This window comes from Cervus canadensis, chromosome 28 (assembly GCF_019320065.1).
Source record: "Cervus canadensis isolate Bull #8, Minnesota chromosome 28, ASM1932006v1, whole genome shotgun sequence".
In the NCBI taxonomy this organism is placed as follows: domain Eukaryota; kingdom Metazoa; phylum Chordata; class Mammalia; order Artiodactyla; family Cervidae; genus Cervus; species Cervus canadensis.
Window position 1 is genome coordinate 294,347 of NC_057413.1, and position 23,799 is coordinate 318,145.

Consider the following 23,799-nt stretch of genomic DNA (forward strand, 5'->3'; position numbering starts at 1 on the left):
CTAATTTTGTCTTTTCAAATTAGATTAAGAAACAAATGTACAATCGTGTAAAATCCTACTGAGCTGCATCTAGTATGAAAACAGCTTAAATAAAGTTGCACTGCTTACCCACAACAGCAGCAATTTCCAACGGGATGCACTGTGAATCAGATTCACAGCACCCTAAATATCATCTTGATATCTTCTCCTGAAGAAAGGACAAAGCGAAAGGACAACCAGACCCCCACTGCGCTAGAGAGAAGGCTGCTGCCACTACAGCCACAAGCTGGTACTGTTCTCCAATCCCTCTCTCCTGGATAACTTTCTTCTGTATATCCTCTATGGCTTACAAATCTCAAAGCAAGAGAATAAAATCCTAGTACAAGAGTCTGGAAGCACTGTCTCTTCTAAAGCCACTGAAACAACGGTGAGCAGGGAGGGCACAGCTACGCGGGACTCAGGGTGGGGGAAACACGACCAGCACTGCCCACCTGGACTTGCCTTTCCTCTTTAAATCAACATAGATCATTCTGGGTTCATGTTGCTGTGAAAAACATCGAGGAGAGAAACTACTTTTTTAAATCTCCAAAAAATAAACTTTAGAAACTTCCTAATATATATCCTCATTATAACAACTTTAAAATAAAACTTATTTTATTAAGATATCTAATATATGTATAACAACACATTTACTGTCTTTTCAAGCACAGACCTGTTTTTGTAGTTTTGCAGAAAACTTGAGGAATCTCTAGCCAGTCTTCTAGTGGAAGCTACACCTAACCTGCTGCCTGGGGGCCACCTGAGCCTACGTTACGGAAACACTGGAATTAAACTTAGTAATCCCACTAATTGTCTACATAAAGGTCCCAGTTGTGTTTTTTAAATATCAAAATAAAATATAGTTTAGTTATACTGTATAAATTCACAAAACTGCACATAAATTTGAAATGTAATTTATGCATGTATTTGATGAGCCTGAGTTGAAAAATACAGCCTTTATGTATTTTAAGACAATTGGATAAACAAACATATTTATTTCAGCAAGTAATTAACCTAATAATCTGCTCAACATTTGAAATATTTAAAACAGGAGATATTTAGCACAGCCTCTATGCTTACTATTGTCCCTCTGTAATAGATCCATACTGTGACGGTTCAGATTAAACCTCTCAGGCGTGATGTATCAATCTGCATTTTCATACAGAACCGAAGCCACACAGAAATGTATCTCCTTCTGTCGTGTGACTGTGTCGCGTGGCTGTGTACAGACCCTCCTGCTTCGATCTATTCTAGAAGTGCTGGCCTGCCTCTACCCGGCCACGCCACTGGGAATGACCTAGAAGTGCTGGCCTGCCTCTACCCGGCCACGCCACTGGGAATGACCTGGGAGGACGCAACAGACTGATGCTCCCTGGAGTTACTAGCTTGTATTTTTTAAGACTTAAACTCATTTTCAGAACAAAGGAAAAAATGCCTTTGAAGGCTACCTTTAAAAATCCTGTTTGAGAATGTCGGTAGGGGGTTAAACCAAAGGTTTTTCCTGACAGGAAACCTGAAGATTTAGTCTCATTTTGGCCCTATTTCATAGGAATTTTAAGAGACAAATGACACTTCTTATAAGGCGGTAAAGTTTCGGAAGAGAAGCCCAACAGTTAACTAGCCCAGGATGGAAGAAAACAGACTTGTCCACAGGCATTTACGCTTTAAAGATGAATTCTTTAATGCTGATCTTTATTCTTGCTCTTTCTCCATCTTTGTCTCCCCTTAGAAAAGCCAAAAGTTCGCACGTGGGCTACAGAGGCAGGCCACGAGGAGCAGCGACACGCTCCCGGGTGACCGGCTGGCGGTGCTGAGGGGCAGCGGTCACCTCCTGTCTGAGTCCTGGTGTGCACCATCAGGCACCACTTACCAGGCTGGTATGTGCTATTACCATAAAAGTGGCATCCAGAGAAGGTGCTGCTGCAGTGTTCACAAGAATAGCACCCTGGGACCTACCTCTGTGGACAAAGCTTCATGTGCAAAACAATCGATCCTGGAAAAACGTGGCTTTTATGGAGGATTCAGTTCAGTTCAGTCATGTCTGACTCTTTGCGATCCGATGGACTGCAGCATGCCAGGTTTCCCTGTCTCTGAAAATCTACCACCATCTTTGCTCATGAGCTTTTCTTGAAAACCACAAGACAAATACAATTGGCATTTTTAAACCAAACCACCATGTAAAACTTTAAAAAAAATTATATTAGGGTCCTTAAAGTAATGCATAAAAACCAGCTTTACCTACGAAGACATCTTCTCCTGTCTGAAATATTTACAGTCTATCTTTTAAAACTGTGTTTCACATGACAAAGACTGTCTCAGGTCTTAACTCTTCTGCCTGGGGGTGAGTGAATCAATTTCTCTTCTTTGGTGTTAAAGTCCAAGTGCAGATGTCACAACAGAAGAACTCACAATCTATATTTTAGATTCAGAACCCAACAAGCCTTTGGTTTGAAAACAGGTTCCTGAGAGGACCTGAATGAAAGTGAAGAAGCTTCACAAGAAGTGACAAGTGTTCGAAGAGACGCAGGCACTGCCATCACCACGCCATCAGCTCATCAAGTTCAGAAACCCATGTGATGGTGCACTGGCTTCAGGAACAGAACAGAGAAGTCTGTGGAACTGTGTGCCCGACTCGGAGAAGCCGAGCAGTCCCGTGGCTCCTGAGGCAGCTCCCTCACATGCAAAACGGAGACCTAAGTCATGTCTGAACCAGACAATGTCCCAGGTTTCTACCAGACCCACAAGCTTGTGATTATGAGAGGATGCCAACAGAAAGTCCAAATGATATTTAGGAACCCTGCCCCGTACTGACCTAATTTCTGTTACACATAACTAGGATATCTATAAGCGGGAGTCCATTAGAACAACTAGTTGTGAACTAACAACAACAACAAAAGCTACAGTTATTCCCAGCAAACTTATAACTAAGGCCAATATTTTATATAAACACCCCCCCCCCCCACACACACACGCCTTCACTACATCATTACAGCACCCGCGCAGAGCAGACAGATGCACAATAGAGCTGACGTGTCCAGGGACACTCACACTGATGACGACAACCAGGAGAGCATCTAGGGGCCAAGTGGCCACAGTGGACACTATGTCACTAGCGGCTACTTCTTGTAAGAAATACAAGTTCTGTCTCCATCTGCCTGATGCCTTTGCACTGCCATCATCTGCCTTTGCACTGACCATTGATTAAAAAGTCACAGTATCTATGTACTTAGTTACTGGACACATTAAACTGCTTTTGAAATTGACAGTTAATTGAATGCTTGATATCAAGAAAGTACTGGTAACACTTCAGGTAATGATAATAGCTTTCAAGAAGTTCAAGTGATATAGTTTTCACAAAGCATGTTTATCTTTGAAAATTACATATTGAAATAACTATAGGTGAAATGAAGTGACCTACTTCAAAAATAATTCAGGGTGAGGGAGGGGTTGTAGGTAAAATGAGACTGGCTGTGAGCAGATAACTGTCTAAACTGGGCAGACACAGAAGAGGTCATGGGATCACCCTCGGTGCTCCTAAGTATGTTTGGAATTCTCCAAAATAATAAACTCCTTCTGATGTGAGCTCAAAGAATATACCAGCTTTGCAATTAAAGAGCATGGACTTGTTAGGACTGTCTATATTGTTTATATTAGATGTGTTTACTGACAACAGGTGGATATGGCTCAAGATGTTCTTCTGAATGTCAAAGGACAGTTAAAATCATAATCTATAAACATCTGGCTAATGGATTTAGGAAACTTACACTGTATTGTCATGAAATTTGTGGAGTAAATTCCAAGAGCTAAAACTGTTATGTTGCACTTTTCAATCAGAAAGACCAACTTATGGAAATAACTTTACATAAACCTCATCACTAACAAAAAGGTTCCAGTCAATGCGCATTCCTTCAATTATGCCGCCAGCAAGGAGCAACCTCGACAATAGGCTTGGTCAGAGCAAGTAAAAAGGCAGGTCTCCAGTCACACAGAAGCGAGTGTCATTTTCCCTAGAGATGTTGACTTCCAGCAGTGCTGGATAAGTAAGTTCAGAGATGCTGACTTTCAGCAGTGCTGGGTAAGTTTAAGTAAATACAAAGGCACGTCTCCAGTCACACAGTAGCAAGTGTCCTTTTCCCCGGAGACGCTGCCTCTCGGCAGTGCTGGGTGAGTTAAGTTTAGCAGTATGAAGTATCCAGATGACAAGGACTCCACCAGGTAAGGCTGCATCTCCATTTACCTCCAAGAAGGACCCAGACTTTAGTGACTTTAGGGATTTTGGGTATCAGAGCTTTCAGGTACTGATGTAATGGTAAGCATGAAATTTCCTGTGTGGTCTTTATAAATTACACACGTTTTCCAGAAATCTGAATATTTTCATAACTAAATCATGCAGTCGGATTGTTTCTTACAAGCCTGAGCAGGGAAGGCTTCTGACGGACCCCAGCCCTGTCTGTACTCCTGGCCATCTGACCACTCTTCTGCGGCCCTTCCCTGGAAAACCACACTCCTTGAGGCTCAGTGGCAACAGGAATGTCCCGGGGTCTCTGGTTAACCAGGCTGAGGCAGAGTTCTGTACTCTCCTCTTCGGAATACCTCTCACAATTATACTCACGTGACAAATAAACACCTATGTGACTTTTTAAACCATGTCTCTCTCGCTAGGGGACAAGCTCCAAGAGGCCGGAGACACATGGGTCTGCTCAGCGCAGTACCTCAGTCCTGAGCACGCACCCACCACAGCGTCTGCCAGCCCTGCTGCACCAGAGTCACCCGGAAGCTGTGAAACCACTGATGTGTGGACACCACCACGAGAGTCTAACACAGTGGGAGGGGAGGGGAGGAGGCTGGGGAGTGACAGTCTTTAGAAACACCAGGGGACTGTGTCAGGCAGCCCTGGGTGAGAGCCTGCCTGACCGAGCAGACTCCAAGCACAAGAAACTGAGGCCTCCAGAAACCCACATGGACCTCAGACTGTGTGTGCTGTCTGATATTTTCACTTGTTAAAACTATAAAATAATTAGTGACACAATAGGAGTTTGGATATGGCATCAGGAAAGAGATATTTGGGTTTTCCTAAACATTAAGAATAGAAAAAAACTGATTCACAGCTAGAGAACACTCAGATCCAAGCCAGCTAACCCACGACAGACTGTCAACAAACGCTGCGGCCTCCCCGTGCGCCGCCTTCTGCGCCAGCACCGCTCCCTCGCCGCCTCACTCTCCTCCCAAACCCAGCGTCACCGAGACGGGAGGGCACCCCTGGACTCGGCTCAGGGCCTGGTGAGCAGAAGAGCTCAACAGGCAGCTGATGGAGTGACGAAGGCAGGCGCCTGCCGATGGACACAAGTACCATCCCTACACGCCGTGTCACTTCCGCTGGAGCTCCTGTCCCCTGCCCAAAGCTCTGCCCACACGGCCAGTGCCCCACGAGACAGGCGTGCTGAGGCTTACCCCAGGCCCCTCAGTCCCCGGCCCAGGGAGGATGCTGAGGTGGGGGTGGGGAGGGTGGCACAGGCACGATGAGCGTGAGCCCCCCCAGTCGAGCCCCCCAGGGCGTGCGAGTGACCGAGGAGGACGCGGGGGGCTTGCCTCTGAGGTCCCGCACGCAGCCCTCCCGGCAGCCGTGCATGAGCTGGAGGATCCACCGGTGCTGGGCCCCGATGCACTGCCACGCAGGGTCGCCAGGCGCGTGGAGGTCGCACAGGTACCTGAAACGGCAAGGCCACGGCTGACCGCGTCGGCGTCTGCTGCACAGCCATACAGTCAAAACGAAAGCCAGCATGTGTTAAAGTCACAGCTTTTAAGGATACCTAAAACTTTGTTAACTAGTAAAGCATTTGTCAATCCTTACTCTTTAATATTCAGTTCTAAATGAAACGTATTCAGATTTCCTTGCATGCAATTAACAATAAAAGTACATTTTAAAACGCTTGACTTTATAAGAAGATGACCAAGATGACAAAGACAAGTGTGTAGTGGTCCTGATCACAGTGCTCCGACTTAGTTCTCCGTCACACAAGAAACACCAGCAGAGTCCTCCGCCTGATGGTTTTCTTCTCTGGTCTGAAACACACGGCCACGAGATGGCAGTGTGACCCTGCTTTCTATACCCTCTAAACAGGGCAACTGAAACTTCAGACCACCGTATTACACAGAGGTTTGGTGACAGCAAACACCGACCTATAAGTCTCAACTCTAATTCATGAGAAGACAGTCCTCCAAAAAATGCAGTATAGATGGGCACTTTTCTTAGTTTTAGAATAGGGTGAAAAATATTTAAAGTCTTCTTTGTTTGTGAAAATTCCCAACCCAGATACACAACTGAAGTAGATTTCTGCTGAAAAATTGACAAATATTATTCAAAACTTAGCCCTCATGAAATACGTAAATATAACAAGTTAAAGCAAATTAAATCAACTCCAAAAGCTGGACTTGCTGTCTTAAAATTAAGCTGTCTATTGTCTTGGGGCTGAAGTTCCGTTTAAGAATAAACGGTAACTAATGGTGACAAGCGTGACCTCTTGCAGGGACACATCTGGGCCTCTCTCCCAGGTCCTCCAGCGCCAAGCACTTCCTTACCCAGTCTTCTCAACCAGCAGTTAATCAGAGGAGGAGTCAGTCAGTGACCAACAAAACCTGGCATTCGGGAACAGCCCCCTCCCCGCTGCAGGATGAACGGGGGCGGTGGTTTTCTGCGGGGTTGTCCTGTGTGGGCCCTGGGCCTCTGCTCACGGGGCCGGGAGCCTACTGAGCTGAGCCTGTGGACTGTCTGTCTGCTGGGGCTTCTCCTCAGACAGGAGGAGCTGCGTGGGCCCCAAGGCTCCTGCAGCAGCACCTCCTCCTGCGCTCACACTGCACCCTCAGAGCCGCACCAGCGGCAAACACAGCACCCCCCGTCCCCCCCCCACCTTCCTCTCTGATGCACGCACCTCCCTCTGCTCAGTACCCCCTCAAATTGTAAGGCTCTTCAGCCCTTCCAAAATTTAAGAATAATCCTCTTTCTACCATCTTGTTAATGGGTATTACACAAAAGTTTTATAAAGAAAGATAAATTTGTTGTCTCAGAAACTCTACAGTGTTTCAGTTCAAAAGTACAACTTGTGTTAAGCTTTCCCCTGGTTAAATGACTTAATCCAGTAACTTTCATTTTTTTAGGATGTAGATTAAAAACATATAGTTTCATTTCAAAGATCTTGGCTTAGAATATGATACAGATTATTGCTACTTCCTTTTAAACTTCGTTACCAAAGAATACTTTTTAGAAAGGCCTTTTAGTGGGAAAAAGGTAAGGAACGTTAGCTATGAATGAGCACAGACTCAAAATTTTAAACTTTAAGAATTAGAGCCATTAGGCATACTTAGACATGATTTTTAACAATGACCAAGGAAAGAATCACACCGATATGGAAAGAAGCAGTGATGCGTGGTACTCTGCTGCTTGGTCAAGCTGCTAGCAGCAGCAGAGCAGGGAGAGAGGGAATCGCGAGAACGCCCTGACCTAGAGTCAACAGTGAGCAGCCGCACGGCGACAGGCTGGGCCACACGCTCGGGCCCTGCACAGCTTCCAACACGTGGGAACTGAGACTGCAGTTCTGCTGATAATAAGTTGAGGGCCTCCACCCCCACTTGGTGCTCACGGGATGGCTCATCATAGATTCCAAACTCCAACAGATATTTAACCTGGTTGTGATGTTTTTCCTATTCTTTAATAACTAAACCCTTAATTTAAAAAGGATGATAAACTGCTCCATGTAGTCTCAAAGTGTCAAAAATAAAGATTAAAAAGTAAATAAATTACTTGACATTTTCAGTGACATTCTTGTTCTTTTCCTTTTGAAAGGACAGGGAATAAAGCATTAAATAGGCCATTTAAAAGAACCTTTTAAAATATCACTATCTTTTAAATGGTATCTAGTAGGTAACCAGTCACGGGAACTGTGCATGAGTTATCTACACAATGGCAATTCACTACATAAAGAAATCCTGCACTCCATAAGGTTTAACATCATTTTCCTACCAGGAAATGTAACAGAATAACTGTAATTATTAGTGAAGCAGCATGGCAGAACACAGACAAGACGCTAAACAGCTTCGTATCCTCAATGACAGATTAACCTTCTTGGAACTCTGTTACTTTGCATGTTAAAAAAAAAAAAGAAAAAGCAGTTGGATAACAACACACAGTTAATTAGCAGCATTAAATTTCTATGATTCTACAAACCAGAAAAATTCCTAAGTGCACGCTTTCTTCTGGGGACACTTGGAGAAAAGCACAGACAGGCTGTGAAGGCAGACAGCCGGAGGCCCCGACCTGTGGAGCAAGTGTGGCCCAGGTGCCGCACGGCGACTGCGTGGCTTGTTGGGGGATAGCCGGCACCCCAACTCCCCACTCCTGCCCACGTTAAAACTCCTTCCCTCTTGAGCAACACGGTTCCCACCACGTTGTGGGGTGCACATTTCTGCTGCTACTGCCATCCTTTCCAAGTAAGCATTCCCACTTCCTTTCCAAGCCTGGAAGCTTTCAGAGCCCTCCGCTGTTGAGCCCCACCCTGCCAGCAGCACTGGAGCCTTGTGGGACAGCGCCACCCCCAAAGCCAGCCAGGGAGCAGCCGCCCAGCCAGGGAGCAGCCGCCCAGCCAGGGAGCAGCCCCCCAGCCAGGGAGCAGCGCCCCAGTCAGGGAGCAGCCCCCCAGCCAGGGAGCAGCGCCCCAGTCAGGGAGCAGCCCGCCAGTCAGGGAGCAGCGCCCCAGCCGGGTTAGACCCTGCGGACAGGAGGAGAGGGCAAAGAGGCTGCTTTCCCTTCACCCAAACCGGCAGCATTCTCTTGCCTTTAAAGGGTGACTGCTCCCCAGTCTCTGAGTGCACACAAGAACCTGGTGTCCTACATGGGTCCCCAGACTTCTGCTGCTTGTCTTCCCTTCTGCCATCTCAGCATTCTTCCAGTTTCCCCGAATCTCTGTAAGAGCGACAGGACGTGTCCAGCATCACCCAGATATACGCGATTCGTCAAAACTCTCACAGAAGGTTTACCTTATATAACGTTTCTGGTCATGTAAAGTCGATGGTGTCTCAAGCAACTTCTCTAGAAGTAATTCTCTTAAAGCTTCAATCCGTGTTTCTACTTCAGCATAATCTGATTAAAAAACGAAAAGAATTACAAGATTTACAGACTGAAAATTTAAAATCAAAGTATGGAAAGCAGACTGGCTGTGTGGGGCAGAGGGGCTGACTGAGAAGAGGCAGGAGGGGATCTGCCCCAGCGATGAAACATTCTCTCCAGGGTTCAGGTTACAGGGTGTGTGTACCTGTCAAACTCACTGGACTGCAGGGTGCGAGCCTGTGCATATGCTGCATGGAAATTTATCAAAATAAATAAACTTTTCTGGGTCCTTATGGATTTCTTTACAAATTTAATCAAGTCCGGTGATAGTTCTCCCAGTTAATAAGGCATTTTAGGCTTTTATTTTCTGTAACTCTACCATAGAGATAATTTCAAAACTTGCTTAAAGTAGGGTTAGAATTCATAAATATAGTAGTTGTCTTTCTAAATAGGGAAGAATAAAATGTAGATTTCCATTTCTGTAAAATATCTGTAACGATTCTTTTCAGTAAAAGAGACCTAAGTAGCATCACAATTACCAAGCATCAAAGAATGTCCAGCCATCCTATAGTTCTCTCTCCAGGTCAGCAAGAAACTCCATTATGTTACTTCTGAAGTACCCGTCTTACACTTGAAAAAGGGCACCATATAAACAAAAGCTAAAATGCACGTTAACATTCTTTGCAAAATACATTCCACAATTTTCCTATAAAAGCAAAGTAGAAAATCTTAAAGTAATAAATCTTACATTTCTTGAAAACTTGCACCTCTGTTTTCCCAAAAAGTGACTTGGCCTTTTCATAATCATTAATAACCACATCATAATCACCCTTTAAAATAAAGAAACATTTTGGAGATTGTCAGTAAAGTTTAATTAATTTGGTTAAGATAAAAAACATCTTAACAACTCTTTAAAATGTAAGACATCTAGGACCACAGGTACATAAATAGGCGCTGTACCTTTTGGATGTTCCTTTCAATATTTAGAGGGAGGTTGAAAAGAAACTTGAATCGCTGGAGCACATTGAGTGCATTTCTAGTGGAATCTGCCTTGTCCTTTCGACCTAAGACTTCTTGAAATAACGTATCTGCAGTGTTACTTGCTCCTATTTTAAAAGGAGAAAAAGAAATTTAGATAAAAACTGATTTTAGTCAGAAAATGTGAAACTGGACAAAAAAAACAAAATGTTAGACTGCTATTATACTTGATACTTAACTCAGCAGACTTTTCTAAAAGTCAATTATATTGGAGTTTTGGGTTTTTTTTACAGTTTGCTAAAACACAATTTCCATCTTGCTTGCTAAGTCTTTTCATATGTGTATACCAATTAATGGTATCCAATTAAAAATAACCATACTTACCAGGCCCAAATAAATTCTCTAACTTGAATCTACATTTATTTTAGCTTCTTTTAAGTTTTACAGCATTATGGACCCTTAGGTTATTTCATTAATTCAGACAATAGGTTAAAACACACACATATACATGATGCATGCACACACAAGTACACTAGTTAAATTCTCTGGATTCAGTATCTATATATTCATAGTAATTAAAAAAAAAAAAGGAAGAAAAATTTTTCCGAAAAGTTATTCAAAAGAAGTATTTTAAACCTAACCCTATTTCTATGTAAAATTATCTATGCAGCAGGCTACGTAAGCAATTTAAAATATCAAATTTTAACACATCATCATTAATGAATATTTCTTAAATCAGCTTAATATATCTTAAAATGATAAACTGGACATTTTATATTTACATATATATATGTATTTTTTTTACCTTAAAGGCCTCAAATTATATGAATCACTAACGAAAGTTCATCTAAAACAAAATTTACTGTATATAAAAATACTTAAGCTTTTTCAACTTGTGAATAAATATTTTTAATTAGTCACAAGGAAAGGGGAGAAAAAGGATAAACTCTTTTTGGCTGTTTGATCACTGCTCATATACAGTTTCTACATTATCTGGTCTAGTGACTATACTTTAAGCAAAGATGAAAAAAATGACCTCAGTCTCACTGGGTGGCTGGCATACCGCATTCTCTAGTCCACACTGTGGGTGGCCTGAGTGTGTTAAAAGTTGTCTTTGTAACATAATTGTTTTATCTAAATAATGTTTAAATTCTGTTGAAATTTTAAAGGCCTGATATAAAAACTTTGTTTTGTCAGTATAGCTATTTTCACCACATGTTCTTTAACGTAGAATACTAAATTTCTACCATGAGAAAAGTATATATATTCCCTTACTACCACCAAATCAGATAATGATGAGTAAATGAGTATTAGAAATCTGATTAAGGTTAAAACTATTTTTCTTGGAATACTTATTATTAAGCATTTATCATTTAGAAATAGACTTCATGAATTGAGGCTTCATAAATGAACAGATTTGTGAATGAGGACTGAATATTTTTAAAGGCTGATTACTTAGGTGTGTGCTGTGAATGTTAAATCCTCAAGCACTTTCTCTACAATGAAGGAGCACAAAACATCAAAATTAGATTTTTTTCATCTTGAAGACAATAAAACAATACTAACTAACAATTTTAAACACCCCTAAAAAGCATGAAAACAAGCACAGGTAGAAAATCCACTTAAAATTAAATAATACAAATATTTGATACAGAAATCAAAGAGGCAGAAATTATAAGCTATCAAATTATAATTATACAGAAATATATATAAAATTTTAATTTATACACAAATTTTAAGTTATGAAATTATGATTTTAACTTATAAAACACTTTGTCCATACATTATCATTCTGCTGTGAACTTTACTGCATTCACAATAAAACTTTGGGAGCTCATAACTGATAACTGGATGATTATATACAGTAAGAAAATAATGAAAGCAGTGAAGCCAAGATTTGGGCAAGCAGATAAAAATCAGCAGCAGCTCACCAGCCACTTGAGGTCTTTACTCTGTGGGGCAACTGAGAAGACAAGGACAGGCTGGCTCTGGGAGCTGAGGCAGGAGGCCCTGGAGCAGCCCCACCACATACAGCAGCCCCAGGCCCGTCTGGACTGAAGGCCGTCCCTCCCCCAGGCAGGGACAGTGTGTCCTGCTCTCAGGGACGGACACCCCCAGCAGGGACAGCAAGGACAGAGGCCTCAGCTGGGCTGGCAGGGCAGTGACATGTCCCTCGGCCTAAGACAGGGCGACAGGCATGGGTCTGGAGGGCTCCACGCACATGGAGCCAGAGGCAGACACTGCATGGCTCCTGGAGCCGGAGGAGTGCAGACGGGCAGCCTCAGGGACAGAGCTGACGCCACTGCACGGCAGCCGGGTAGAGAGAACAACACTGCCGTTGGGAAAACCTCACGCCCTCTCGCCACAGACCACGCGCGGCACTCCATGCGGCGACAGCACTGGGGCGACCACACGGCATCACACACAGGTATCCAGCCATCACGCTGCGCGCCTTGAGCTTACACAATATCCGTGTCAACTGTGTCTCAGCAGAGCTGGAGGAAAAGATGGGGAGATGGGCCACTGCAGCACTGCCCCCGGAGCTTCGGTCCTCAATGATGGGAAAGCCTGAGCCTGCATCATGAACCGTCACCCAAAGAAAACACCAGGTGATTCTGAGGTGCCTGGTCACTTCGAGAGTGTCTATCAAAGCAGACACGCGCTCTCTGTGGTCCTGCTCAGGCTGCTGGCACCAGCACAGACCACAGCCCAGGCGACGGTAACCTGCGTGTCTGCCTGGTAGGAGCTGGGGCTCCCCCACAGACCCATGACACAATCTGTACCCCAGGAACAGAAAAGCTAACGAAATTTAAGGTAATTTTTCAACATACAGTTAAACTCATAGCAAAACTCTGACACAAAGAGACTGAACAATCTGCCACGTGTCTTGTTTCTCCTAACAAACTCCAGAAATGGACAGACAAGCAGACATCACAGGGCGACACGAGGTGACAAGGCCACTCTGAGTCACCCAGCGCTTGTCTCCAGCCCTCCTGAGGCTGAGCCCCCACCAGCCTCACGTCCCCAGTCACGCATCTCCCTGGCTCCTCTTCTGTCTCCACCCAGCTTCCTTCCAGTCCATTCTCAACAAATGGCAGAATGTTTAAGTTCACAATCTGACTTCTCTATTTAAAATCCTTCCGGGGCTCACTAGGAGCCTCAAAATAGACAAACTCCAAGACATTGCATAGAAAGCTCCTCACAAGCAGACCCCTCAACCCACAGCCTCACCTCTCATATCCTGCTTACTGAACTGCGGTGGCTCCCCCGACTGGGGGCGCACCTGGGCCCGCTGAGGGCAGGACAGCGCAGGGTCGCGTGCAGGACCGCGTCAGGGATGGGGCAGCTGAGCCCAGCAAACAATCCTAACAATCAACTGGAAGATGACGCTTGTTCTGTGACTTCTAAAACTTTTTGTTGAAATGTTAAAAACTTGCTGTTGGTTATAAACCACTAAGAAATTTTTTTTAAAGAAGAAAAAAACAGTAAAACTAATTTTTATTTAGTACACTATTAATAATAAAACATTAGAAGCACTGAAAATTCAAGTGTTTAATTTCTTTGTAAACAACATTATCAAGATAGCCTGCCTTCTCTTCTTGTCATAAAATCTGCAGCATGTATCAGGCACCCTTTCTAAGCTCCAACAAACGATCACGCTCGTGTCCACAGCTGTCTGCTGTGTTCCAAGCACCCCAGGTGAGCCTCTCGTCATACCCTCCTGGTTTCCGTGGGGACACACACCCTCACCGAGCTCCTCGGGGCTCCCACGTGGTGACAGCACCCCAGCGCAACCTGTCTACACCCCCAGCTGATGGGTCTGAAGCCCGCTTTCCCTGTGCAGGCGCACGGTCATCTCTGTGGACCACGTCCTCCTGTGAGTTTCTCTCTGGGAGACGCGGAGGCCACACACAGGCATGCTCTGTGTCTGAGCGTGACTGGCAAGCGTGGGAACTGGGCACCCCCAACTCTACCACGAGGGCAGCTGGGCGTCCCTAACTGGTGAGCGATGGGTGGATGGGGAGCCAGAAACCAGGCGTGCACTGACGCAACGTGGTGAGAATGCTGGCTACTGAGAGCCGCGCGCTCCAACCCAACAGAGGCTGCCTGCAGTTCACGGCACAGACTCGGAGTCAGATCTCCAGACACAAATGCCACTCACTACAGAAGTGACTTGGGAAACGCATGTCGTCTCTCTGAGCCTCAGATTTTTCATCAATAAAATGAAGATAACAGAACAAGCTTCCCAGAGTAACTACAAGGGCTGAGCACCTGTAGGATGCGGAAGCAGCACCTGGGCCTGGCTGAGGGGTGCCGAGGTCTGGCTGTCACAGCTGCGACTACAGACGCCTGGGCCACACCGTCCCTCCCTGCACCCGGCGCTATCTAACCCGCAGCATCAGACACGTGGGACTGTTTCAAATAAAGTTAAAAATTACGTTCCTCAGTGACACTAGCCATGTTTTAAGTGCTCGACAGCTTCACCTCCGCTGCCACAGAAGCTGCTGGCGGTACACTCCTGGAACAGGCAACACACAGAGGAATGCAGATTCTACAGAAATCAACAGCCATCACTGCACACAGAAGCAGTACTGGGCAGCGTGGCTGTACACTCCTGGAACAGGCAACAACACAGAGAGAGGAATGTGGAGTCTATAGAAATCAACAGTCATCACTGCATCACTGCTTTGAAATTAAGAAGGAATTATTAAGTACCAAAGCAAATATGAGAAATGTATCAGCGAGAACATGTTTTCAAGCATTTCAATGAACAGTTTCAAAACTGGTAAATTCTGAACAAAATGGATTAAATTTCTTATGGCCAATGTCACCCTTCAGAAACTTAAAGTGAAAAGGATTTCCCAAATCTTAAGAAGTTTCATTTAAAATCACTCAGGAAAAGCACTTGTAAGTTAGTACGTAATCACGCACCAGACTGCACCCACTCTCCTGCATAATCTCTGCACAGCTCCTCAAGAGCAGTGACCAGGTCCCACGTTCTGGGCAGGGACCTGCTGGAGGGCGGCAGTCACACGTCTCCCAGGTCTGCGCAGGACGCTGGACCAGCACGACACTAGACACGACCAGCCTTACCAAAGTTGGCCAAGTTCACCTGAGCTACAAACTCACACTGCAATGCAAACATCAACATACAGCTGACAGAAAGATACTTCTAGGAAAAAGGGACTGCTACAAAGGAATATATTCTACAAAAAATGTTTACCCCAGGAAGTCCTGAATCTCAAAGGACTTCTCAAAGAAGTGACATTCATGTTAAGCCAATTTACTCAAAAAAGAGCAAACTTTCAGTAGAAATTTAAAAGGACACATTTCTAGAAAAAGTTTGTGCTTATAAAGGAATAAAAGTAAAACAATTTCTCCTACAAATTTTACTACCACACGTCTCAAGGGAGAATTACCTAAAGAAAAAAGTTATGTTATACACTATGCTGGGCCTCACCATGAAACAGATCTTAATTTTTTTCAACCTTAACAAATATCCATTTTCTTCTACAGATACAATGAGATACTTACTAAGACAGCTTGTTCTCACTAATCACCTTTTCAAAGTTACCATCATCATTTTTTTTTTAAACAGATATCATGGTTTGATGGCAATTTCCCCAGGGAAAATAACATCCCCAAGTAGAAAACAGCCTTCCAAGCCCTTAAAATATCTGACTATGTTAATACAGAAACAGCTTTAGTAAATGCTTATTTGGGCTGAATTCAGACTATATTCATTTGAACAAAGCTGGTGACTGGATACTCAGACAAGAAAAAGAAATGAGGTAAAATCTCAAGGCAAAATGATAATAATACAAAAAAACAGAGAGAAAAATATTTAAAGTGTTGTAAAACTCATACATTTTGAGATGAAATCGAAGTACTCAAATTCTACTACAGGAAAGCCTATATCAAATTAAAACTTCTTTCTAGAAAACACTTATTATCAGAGATCCCAAGGTTTATGAACAGATTATTACCAAAAAGCCCAGAAACTTCTGCTGATGGGACTAAGACAGAAGTGCAAAACTGACTTGTTATCACAGTCCTACATTATAGAATCACTGAAGGGCCGATGTTGGGGGTCTTCAATATTTTAGTTATTCTCGACTCTACTTCCTGGTGAAGTTGTATGCTCTACATACTTATGCTTGACAACTAGGAAAGTCCCCTGGACATTACTGCTCCTTGTCAAGTGTTTCACTATATCTGTGAAGACAACAGTTTACTTTCAAGTTACTAATATTATAACAGGGACTGATTTATCTGCTGAGTTTCTTCTAAATCTGTAGGGTAAGTAGCTGGAAGTTCATATGTCAGCAGAAAGAAGGGGAGGTGGATACAGCCTTGAATTCCATGTATCAGTTTCTCTAGGCCTACAATTCTTACAAAATGTCTCAGAGTTAGAAGCACTCAAGAATGCAGCTGTCTTAAATTTGTTTTGGAAAAAGGCATGGCATAAACAAATAGACAGCTCGGTATCTGTCCTTCCAGCCCTGATGTTATTTGTGTTACCACTGGCAGATGCTTGAAGATGTTGTTCTGTGCTGTTGGTCAGTAATGATCCTAGCTACTGCCACAGCAATTTTTTTACCTTTGATGATGTCATTTATGTACTAGCCTCCTTTATGGTAGCAAATTTTACTTTTTAAGAAGCATACTGGCTTGATCTCAAATGATGATTTCTCATAAACAAAATGCAAACAGAACCAGAACATTCATTTTCAATATTTTTACTCTCCTCTACATTCATTAAATCACTGATATTTAGAAATAAATACCAAAATACAACTTAACTGCCTTTTTCTGTGAAACCAGGTCCAAAAACTATATCAAAGCTTGTTATAAAGTCCATAAATAAGTTTGGGTAGTAGGACAAAACTTACTGTTCAGAACATTCTCCAGTTTCTGCGTCATGGACCCTTCTACTTTTTCCGTTCCATCTGCTTCTAGTTTTTGATGGATAGCTAGAAAAAAAGCACCAAGTTAAAATGTAGGCTATTTTAATGGGTGGGAAAATGGTACATCAAAAAAGACATTTTTAAACAGCTCAAACAATGGTTCTATTTTCACTGCTAGAAAGAAGCACAAACACAAATGCTGCACAGTGACAGCGGACAGCAGCCTAAGTCCCGGCAGGTCAGCGCTGTTAAACAGCTCATAGTGCGTGGACCTAGTCATCTGATCATGGAGGCTGAGCAGTAAAGATGACTGAATTAAAAAAGAAAAATAAGGCTTAAATTACTAATATGTTTGGCATCTGGCCACAGGAAAGTCATTCTTATTTCTCAGTTCCACCATCTACAAAATAGAAATATTACTGTTTGATATCTATCAACCTCAAAATATTTAATTTCAGCTGTGGGACATAACATGGCAATATAGATATTATTCATGTTCTACTCAGTCTATAATTATTTCCCTGGAGGTTCTCAAGAAATATCTAGTAACATCTACCAACATGTCAATTTGTGGATGTGCAAATTACATTAGAGCTTTTTTGCTAGTATTTATATATGTCTGAATGATTCTGATAAAGTATCAAGAAATCATTAATTTATATTTAAAAACTTATACCTACTGATGAGAGGTAGTTTTAAAAGCAAATCAGGTTTCCTCAGGTGAATCATTAAGAAAACTTTCAAAGTAAGTCTCCAAAATTCAATTTCAAATTCAAAACTGTGACACAGTTAAAGTAATAAAAATAGCAAGGTAAACATTCCTGAGACATGACTTTAAGCAGAGCACCATAATAAGTTTCTAACACATGATGTGCATCCAATAAGAAGCTAGTGATGAGGCTCTAATATTATTTCTATTTCACAGATGGGGAAACCATGGCTCAGTGAAATTAAATAAGTTGACCAAGGTCATACAGCCAAACCCAAAATTTGAGCCGAGGCAGTGTGATCCCAGGACAAAAGCTTCACCCCATCCTACCCACACTGCACGGCAGGTGACCCAAAGCCCTCAGCCTGCTTCCACGTCTGTACATTGGGAACAGAACTATGTGCATGGGAACAGCGTTCAGTCACCAAGAGGAGACTTCTCTCACAGTAACAGCCGTGCAAACAGCCCCAGTATCATAGCCTGTTAGCCCTCTGCAAGCTCAGGACTGGAGTCAGCGGGGACGCCCCACAGACACCAAGGGCCAGCTACCTGAGAGGGCGTCCTGCGCCTCAAAGAAGGTGCTGAGCCCCCCTTTCACGTACGCCAGGCTGCCCTCGCTCTTCTTGTTAGCCTGTCTCTTCAGGTGCGTGATCGCCATTTTGAGTTGTTCAAAACTGGAGTGAAATGAAGAAACCACAAGAAGACAATTGATAATTGTAAAATACTGAAGCCTACACTGGAGACACAGACTAATACAATATGTAATCAGATGAAACCAAGCTTTCAAATTCTTACCCAGACCTAAACCTTCGCACGTGACAAACGCCAAGTTACAGCAGCTGTACGACAGCTCTGCGAGCCCTCCCGCATCAGACCCGGGAAGTGACTACACACGCAGACGTGCTTACACCTAACCCAAATCAACACAGGATTTGCCAGGTAAGGAGTTCTGAAGAGCACCTCCAGAGGCAGAGGCCCGGACCACCCGGGGGTGGGTGGCAGGACCCCCGGACGTCCCCTATGTGCACGTCACCACCAGGCCCCACCATTAGCAGTGATCTCACAGGACTCACGGGGGCAGCTCAAAACTTAAGTGAACAGACCGTACTATTGCATCTTTATAACTCAAGCAGAGAAAAATGGGCTGGTCTCTGCATTTCAGAAGTTTTATTTCCACTAAAGCTAAGAAAATCTGGCCATAAACTGTTGACCATATTCTTGAGTGCCAAGATGGTACTACAAAGAGAACAGAGATCAATCCTGACTTACGGTAACAGAAAAGCACATCTATGATGTAAAATCAGAACCATCTTCCCCAAAGAAAGACTTCAGACATTTGCTCTAAAAATTTACCAGGCCAAATTGACTCTAAGTATATACCAACTTTTCTTGTTTTCTATGATGGTTTTGACCCCAATAGGTGGAGGAAGAATTTCTTCTAAGGTGTATTTTAACAAGTTGGGATGTTTCAAGGATACAAATTTTAAACAATAAACCATTTATTCAAACATTTCTAGTACACAAAAGTGTTCTAGCTAGTCTTGCATTAAGAGTCACAGATCTACTGTTGCCCAGAGGGTAGGTAAACTCTTAAGTAGTATAAACAGAGGAGCACTGTAACTGGATATATGACCCTTGTTTATTTTTTGGCTAATTTTAAGTCAAGTCTTTGCAAAATGATAAACAACTCATCTTCCTTTGCTCTCTGGTCAGGAAGCAGGTACCTTCCTTGTTTTAGACCAGTACTTGAGAACTCTTGTTACCTGAGCAGGGAGGGGGTCACACGCAGACACAGGACAGCAGCTGAGACTCCGAAGTTTTACCAGGTGGCACAAACAATGAAACATACAGAAACATCAGGGTAGAAGGAAATAGGGCTCCTCAAATTAATGATCCCATTTAATAAATAAGGAGCCAGCTACTCTGATGTGTTCACAAGCACCTGAGGTCGAGAGGGCTGCTAAGCAGCACAGGGAAACCCGCGCTACCACATCTGATGAGCTGCACCCCGAGAAGCCACACGGCACGGCCCGCACCCTCACCTGGTGTTGGAGTGGTTCTCGATTAGGTACCAGGCAGCTGAAAAGTTCTCACTTGTAAAGTCAGCACTCATTCCAGGGAACAGCATTTCTAAGTCCTTCTGGGGAAATTTACCTCTGAGGGAGGAAAAAGGCTTAAGATGTGTTTAGGGTGCTATTACTACAAAGATGTAACCAAGAGTAATAAACATGGACACAAATCATTACAATGATACATGAGACATTACAGAGTCTAAATCTGTATGTGTGAAAAATAAACTTCCTACACCATATAAACTGTATATATAAACTTTGTATATATGATAGAAAATTAATTAAAATACAGAAATCATATCAATAAAAGAATATAAAACTTAAAGAGGCTGAGTTGATACTTCATGAAATCTATCCAAATAGAAATCATTTCCTATCCAAGAGACAAAATTTAGGTACACTGACATTAAAAACAGTAAATCAACCTGTTAAAATGCTTTCTGTTAAAGACCTATGTGAAAGCTGGCTAAGACACACTGGTGCCAACAACAGTTGCTGACCCAGGCAGACTCGTACGGCACTCACGCTTTTATGAGCAGGTCTAGATCAAGCTCAAGGAAAGCTGATGCTGATGAGCAGTCCCTTATCTGCAGCCCCTCTGCAGCTACGAGGAAATCTGTGCCGCCACGGGCGAACGACGGCAGAGCCAGGCTCCTTACAGCTCGGTGACGCTTCTGGGTCCTGACTCAACCAATTGTGGAACCCACCATCTCTGGACTTCGTATATTATGAGAAATAAAAAATATCTTCCTTGCTTACAGCACAACGGACTTTTGTTTTCTATTACTTACAGCTGAAGGCATCCTGAATCTACCCTAAAATAAGACATGTTACATGAACACCTCAAAAGGAACGTGAGAGAGAAGATCCAGAGAAAGCTGACAAGAAGTGACGCCCCTGGAAGCAGAGATGCCCCGTGGGGAGCAGAGCCACAGAGGCAGCGCAGGGCTGTATGCAGGGTTTACAGAGTTTCTGAACAACCTTGAGGAAGTTATTTTACCTCCCTAAGGCTCCATTTATTCATGAGGACAATGGGATCATAATACCTTCCTCAAGAAAATGCTGAGGATTAAAGTAGGTAATGCATGTGGAAGGCTGAATAGTTTTTGACACTTAGTAAATGCTCAAAACTGTTACTTTGTTACCTTTATTCTTTACACTTGGTTCTCTATATTGAATAGATTCTTTCATTAAGAACCATTTTATCTGATTCTCCTAACAACATGATGAGTTACATGATCCCATTTCAGAGTCAGGAAATAGCTCCAGTACTTCTACTGTCAAATAAAGAACCAGAGAATCTTATGAAAAATGTCTCTCTCTCTCTCTCGCTCTCTATATATATATAGCTATAAATCTAGAAAAATAGAAAGTGGGGGAGAGATTCAGAATGCAGAAAACTGCTAACGGTCTTGGTAATAAGGAAGAGCAGAAGCACTGTGTCAGAGGATCATGAAGTCTGGAGACTTAAAGCTCTGTCCAGAATAACTGGGTCTTAAGGTCTGACCCTCTAAGTGAAGTCATAGCTTACCAGCAAGGCATATTCTAAGTGACCGACTAAATCCACACTTTGAACTCACTAACCAGAGAGTGCGAGCAACAGAGTCTAACGTGTAACACATGATGTGATTCCACTAAGGAACCAACCTTTTCTGTAGCTGACAACCTTCGTGCCCCCACAGTGCACGCTCCCCATTAGATGGCAGTGTGAACTCAGATTACACCTTCCGAAAGGGTTTAGCCATGAGGACCCAGGTACAGTGGTCAGGTGCAAAACTACAGGAATGTCCTCAACCCAGCAGCATTCACTTTCAAAGAGGAAACTGACCTGACGACCCCCAGTCAGCAGAACAACAAAAGTCCTTCTGAGAAAAGTTCGCTGGCCCCACAGAGAGGGCTGGGTGAGCAGCCTGGCTGAGCCCACGCCCCTTTGCTCCAGCTCCCAACTGCAGGCAGAAAGATGGGGGAACGGCGGAGTGCGGCTCTCCTGACGTGTCACAAGTGGTCCGCACAGCTCTCACTCCAACCCCGTGTTACTCTGTGCGTTAAACACCGTCAGCCTGTTGGGGATTGTGTGTGTTTTTCCTTTTGGTCTCACACAGTTTCTGCACGCAGACACTGTACCACAAGTACACAGTCCACAAGTCTGTTTTTAAAAAACTTCTAAAAGGTATTCTTTTCCAATGCGCTTCCCTTCCACACTCATACTAAGAACTACTTTGTCACCTTTCCTTGTTTTCTAACTGGAGCAGGAAAACTGGTCACCTCTTCTTTCTACTGGAAGGCAGCCTGATGAGGGGCAGGCCAGGCTGCGCGGCTCATGAAGCCTCTGTGGACATAACCCAGAGGTCACGGGGCATCAACTCACTGCTCAAGACACTCTTCCCAGGTAGTAACTCCCAACAAAAGGTAGATCATACAAAAGCGGGGCAGGGTGTGGCGGGGAGAAGCTCCACCGTAATGCCCTTACTCCCATGTCAGTCAGTCCAGCCACTCAGTCGTATCTGACTCGTTGAGACCCCATGGATGGCAGCATGCCAGGCCTCCCTGTCCAACACCAACTCCCAGAGTTTACTCAAACTCGTGTCCATTGAGTTGGCGATGCCATCCAACCATCTCATCCTCTGTCATCCCCTTCTCCTCCCGCCTTCAATCTTTCCGACCATCAGGGTCTTTTCACATCAGGTGGCCAAAGTATTGGAGTTTCAGCTTCAGCATCAGTCCTTCCAAAGAATATTCAGGTCTGATCTCCTTTAGGATGGACTGGTTCGATCTCCCTGAAGTCCAAGGGACTCTCAAGAGTCTTCTCCAACACCACAGTTCAAAAGCATCAATTCTTCGGCGCTCAGCTTTAGTTATAGTCCAACTCTCACATCCATACATGACTACTGGAAAAACCATAGCTTTGACTAGATGGACCTTTGTTGGCAGAATAATGTCTCTGCTTTTTAATATGCTGTCTAGGTTGGTCATAGCTTTTCTTCCAAGGAGTAAGCGTCTTTTAATTTCATGGCTGCATTCACAATCTGCAGTGATTTTGGAGCCCCCAAAATAAAGTCTCTCACTGTTTCCCCATCTATTCACCATGATGTGATAGGACCAGATGCCAGGATCTTAGTTTTCTGAATGTTGAGTTTTAAGCCACCTTTTTCACTCTCCTCTTTCACTTTCATCAAAAGGCTCTTTAGTTCTTCGCTTTCTGCCATAAGGGTGGTGTCATCTGCATATCTGAGGTTATTGATATTTCTCCCAGCAATCTTGATTCCAGCTTGTGCTTCATCCATATATGTACCATCTCCAAAAGCTTCACTTACAAATACTCTCTTATTAGGTAGAGAGGACTTTCAAGAAATAAAACCTAGGGAAGGCTTTTACTTATTAATATGAACATGTTTTTATCTTCTTTTTCCAGTTTAAATAGTTTGTCTCCATCATAATTTAAGCAGTGCAAAAAGTGCCCATTTGTGACAATCAGTATATTAGAAATACAGACTTTTTACAAGCAAATCCTAGTCTCAGTTCAAAGTAAAGTTATTTTTTTTCCAAGTAATTAGTAACATTTTTATAAGTTTCAAGGCACTGTGTGTGCAAAATATCTTAAAAGCCTAGGAACATGAAGGCCTTTAGCAGCTGAAGGAGGCCCATAAACGCCAACTGCTAGGCCTGTGGGCAGAAAGACCGCAGCACCCTGACGCGCACACAGGGAGACGCGCCCCTTGCTGCCTCTCGCTGGCGGCTCACACTCAGAGGCACTGCAGGGCGCCCTGGGCTCCATCCCGCACATGTGACTGTGGGACAAGAAGCTCCATAAACATTCACACTGTCATAGACAGGAGCCGACTCCTCTTCCACAGACGACCTCAGCACTTCAGTCTGGGAATAAATCAGGACCACAGCAGTTTACAACAAGTAGTTGTAATTCTTCAAATCTTCTCAATTAATATATTTCAACAAGCAAGTAATTAAATCCTGTTATTCCTTCTCTGATGACATTTTTTAAAAAATTAAAAATAG

General features: G+C 43.5%; 1 protein-coding gene across 3 annotated transcripts in view; it reads right to left on the bottom strand.

Moving 5' to 3' along the window:
• Positions 1-23,799, bottom strand: part of EXOC2 (exocyst complex component 2) — a 117,146-nt gene that overhangs the window by 59,247 nt on the left and 34,100 nt on the right. For all 3 annotated transcript variants that reach the window (XM_043449221.1, XM_043449222.1, XM_043449223.1), the window contains 7 exons: positions 19,756-19,869; positions 18,263-18,387; positions 16,990-17,070; positions 10,079-10,224; positions 9,867-9,948; positions 9,049-9,151; positions 5,608-5,726 (listed from right to left, as the gene is read on the bottom strand). In XM_043449221.1, coding sequence (XP_043305156.1) covers positions 5,608-5,726; positions 9,049-9,151; positions 9,867-9,948; positions 10,079-10,224; positions 16,990-17,070; positions 18,263-18,387; positions 19,756-19,869 — 770 coding nt within the window. The remainder of the gene's footprint in view (positions 1-5,607; positions 5,727-9,048; positions 9,152-9,866; positions 9,949-10,078; positions 10,225-16,989; positions 17,071-18,262; positions 18,388-19,755; positions 19,870-23,799) is intronic.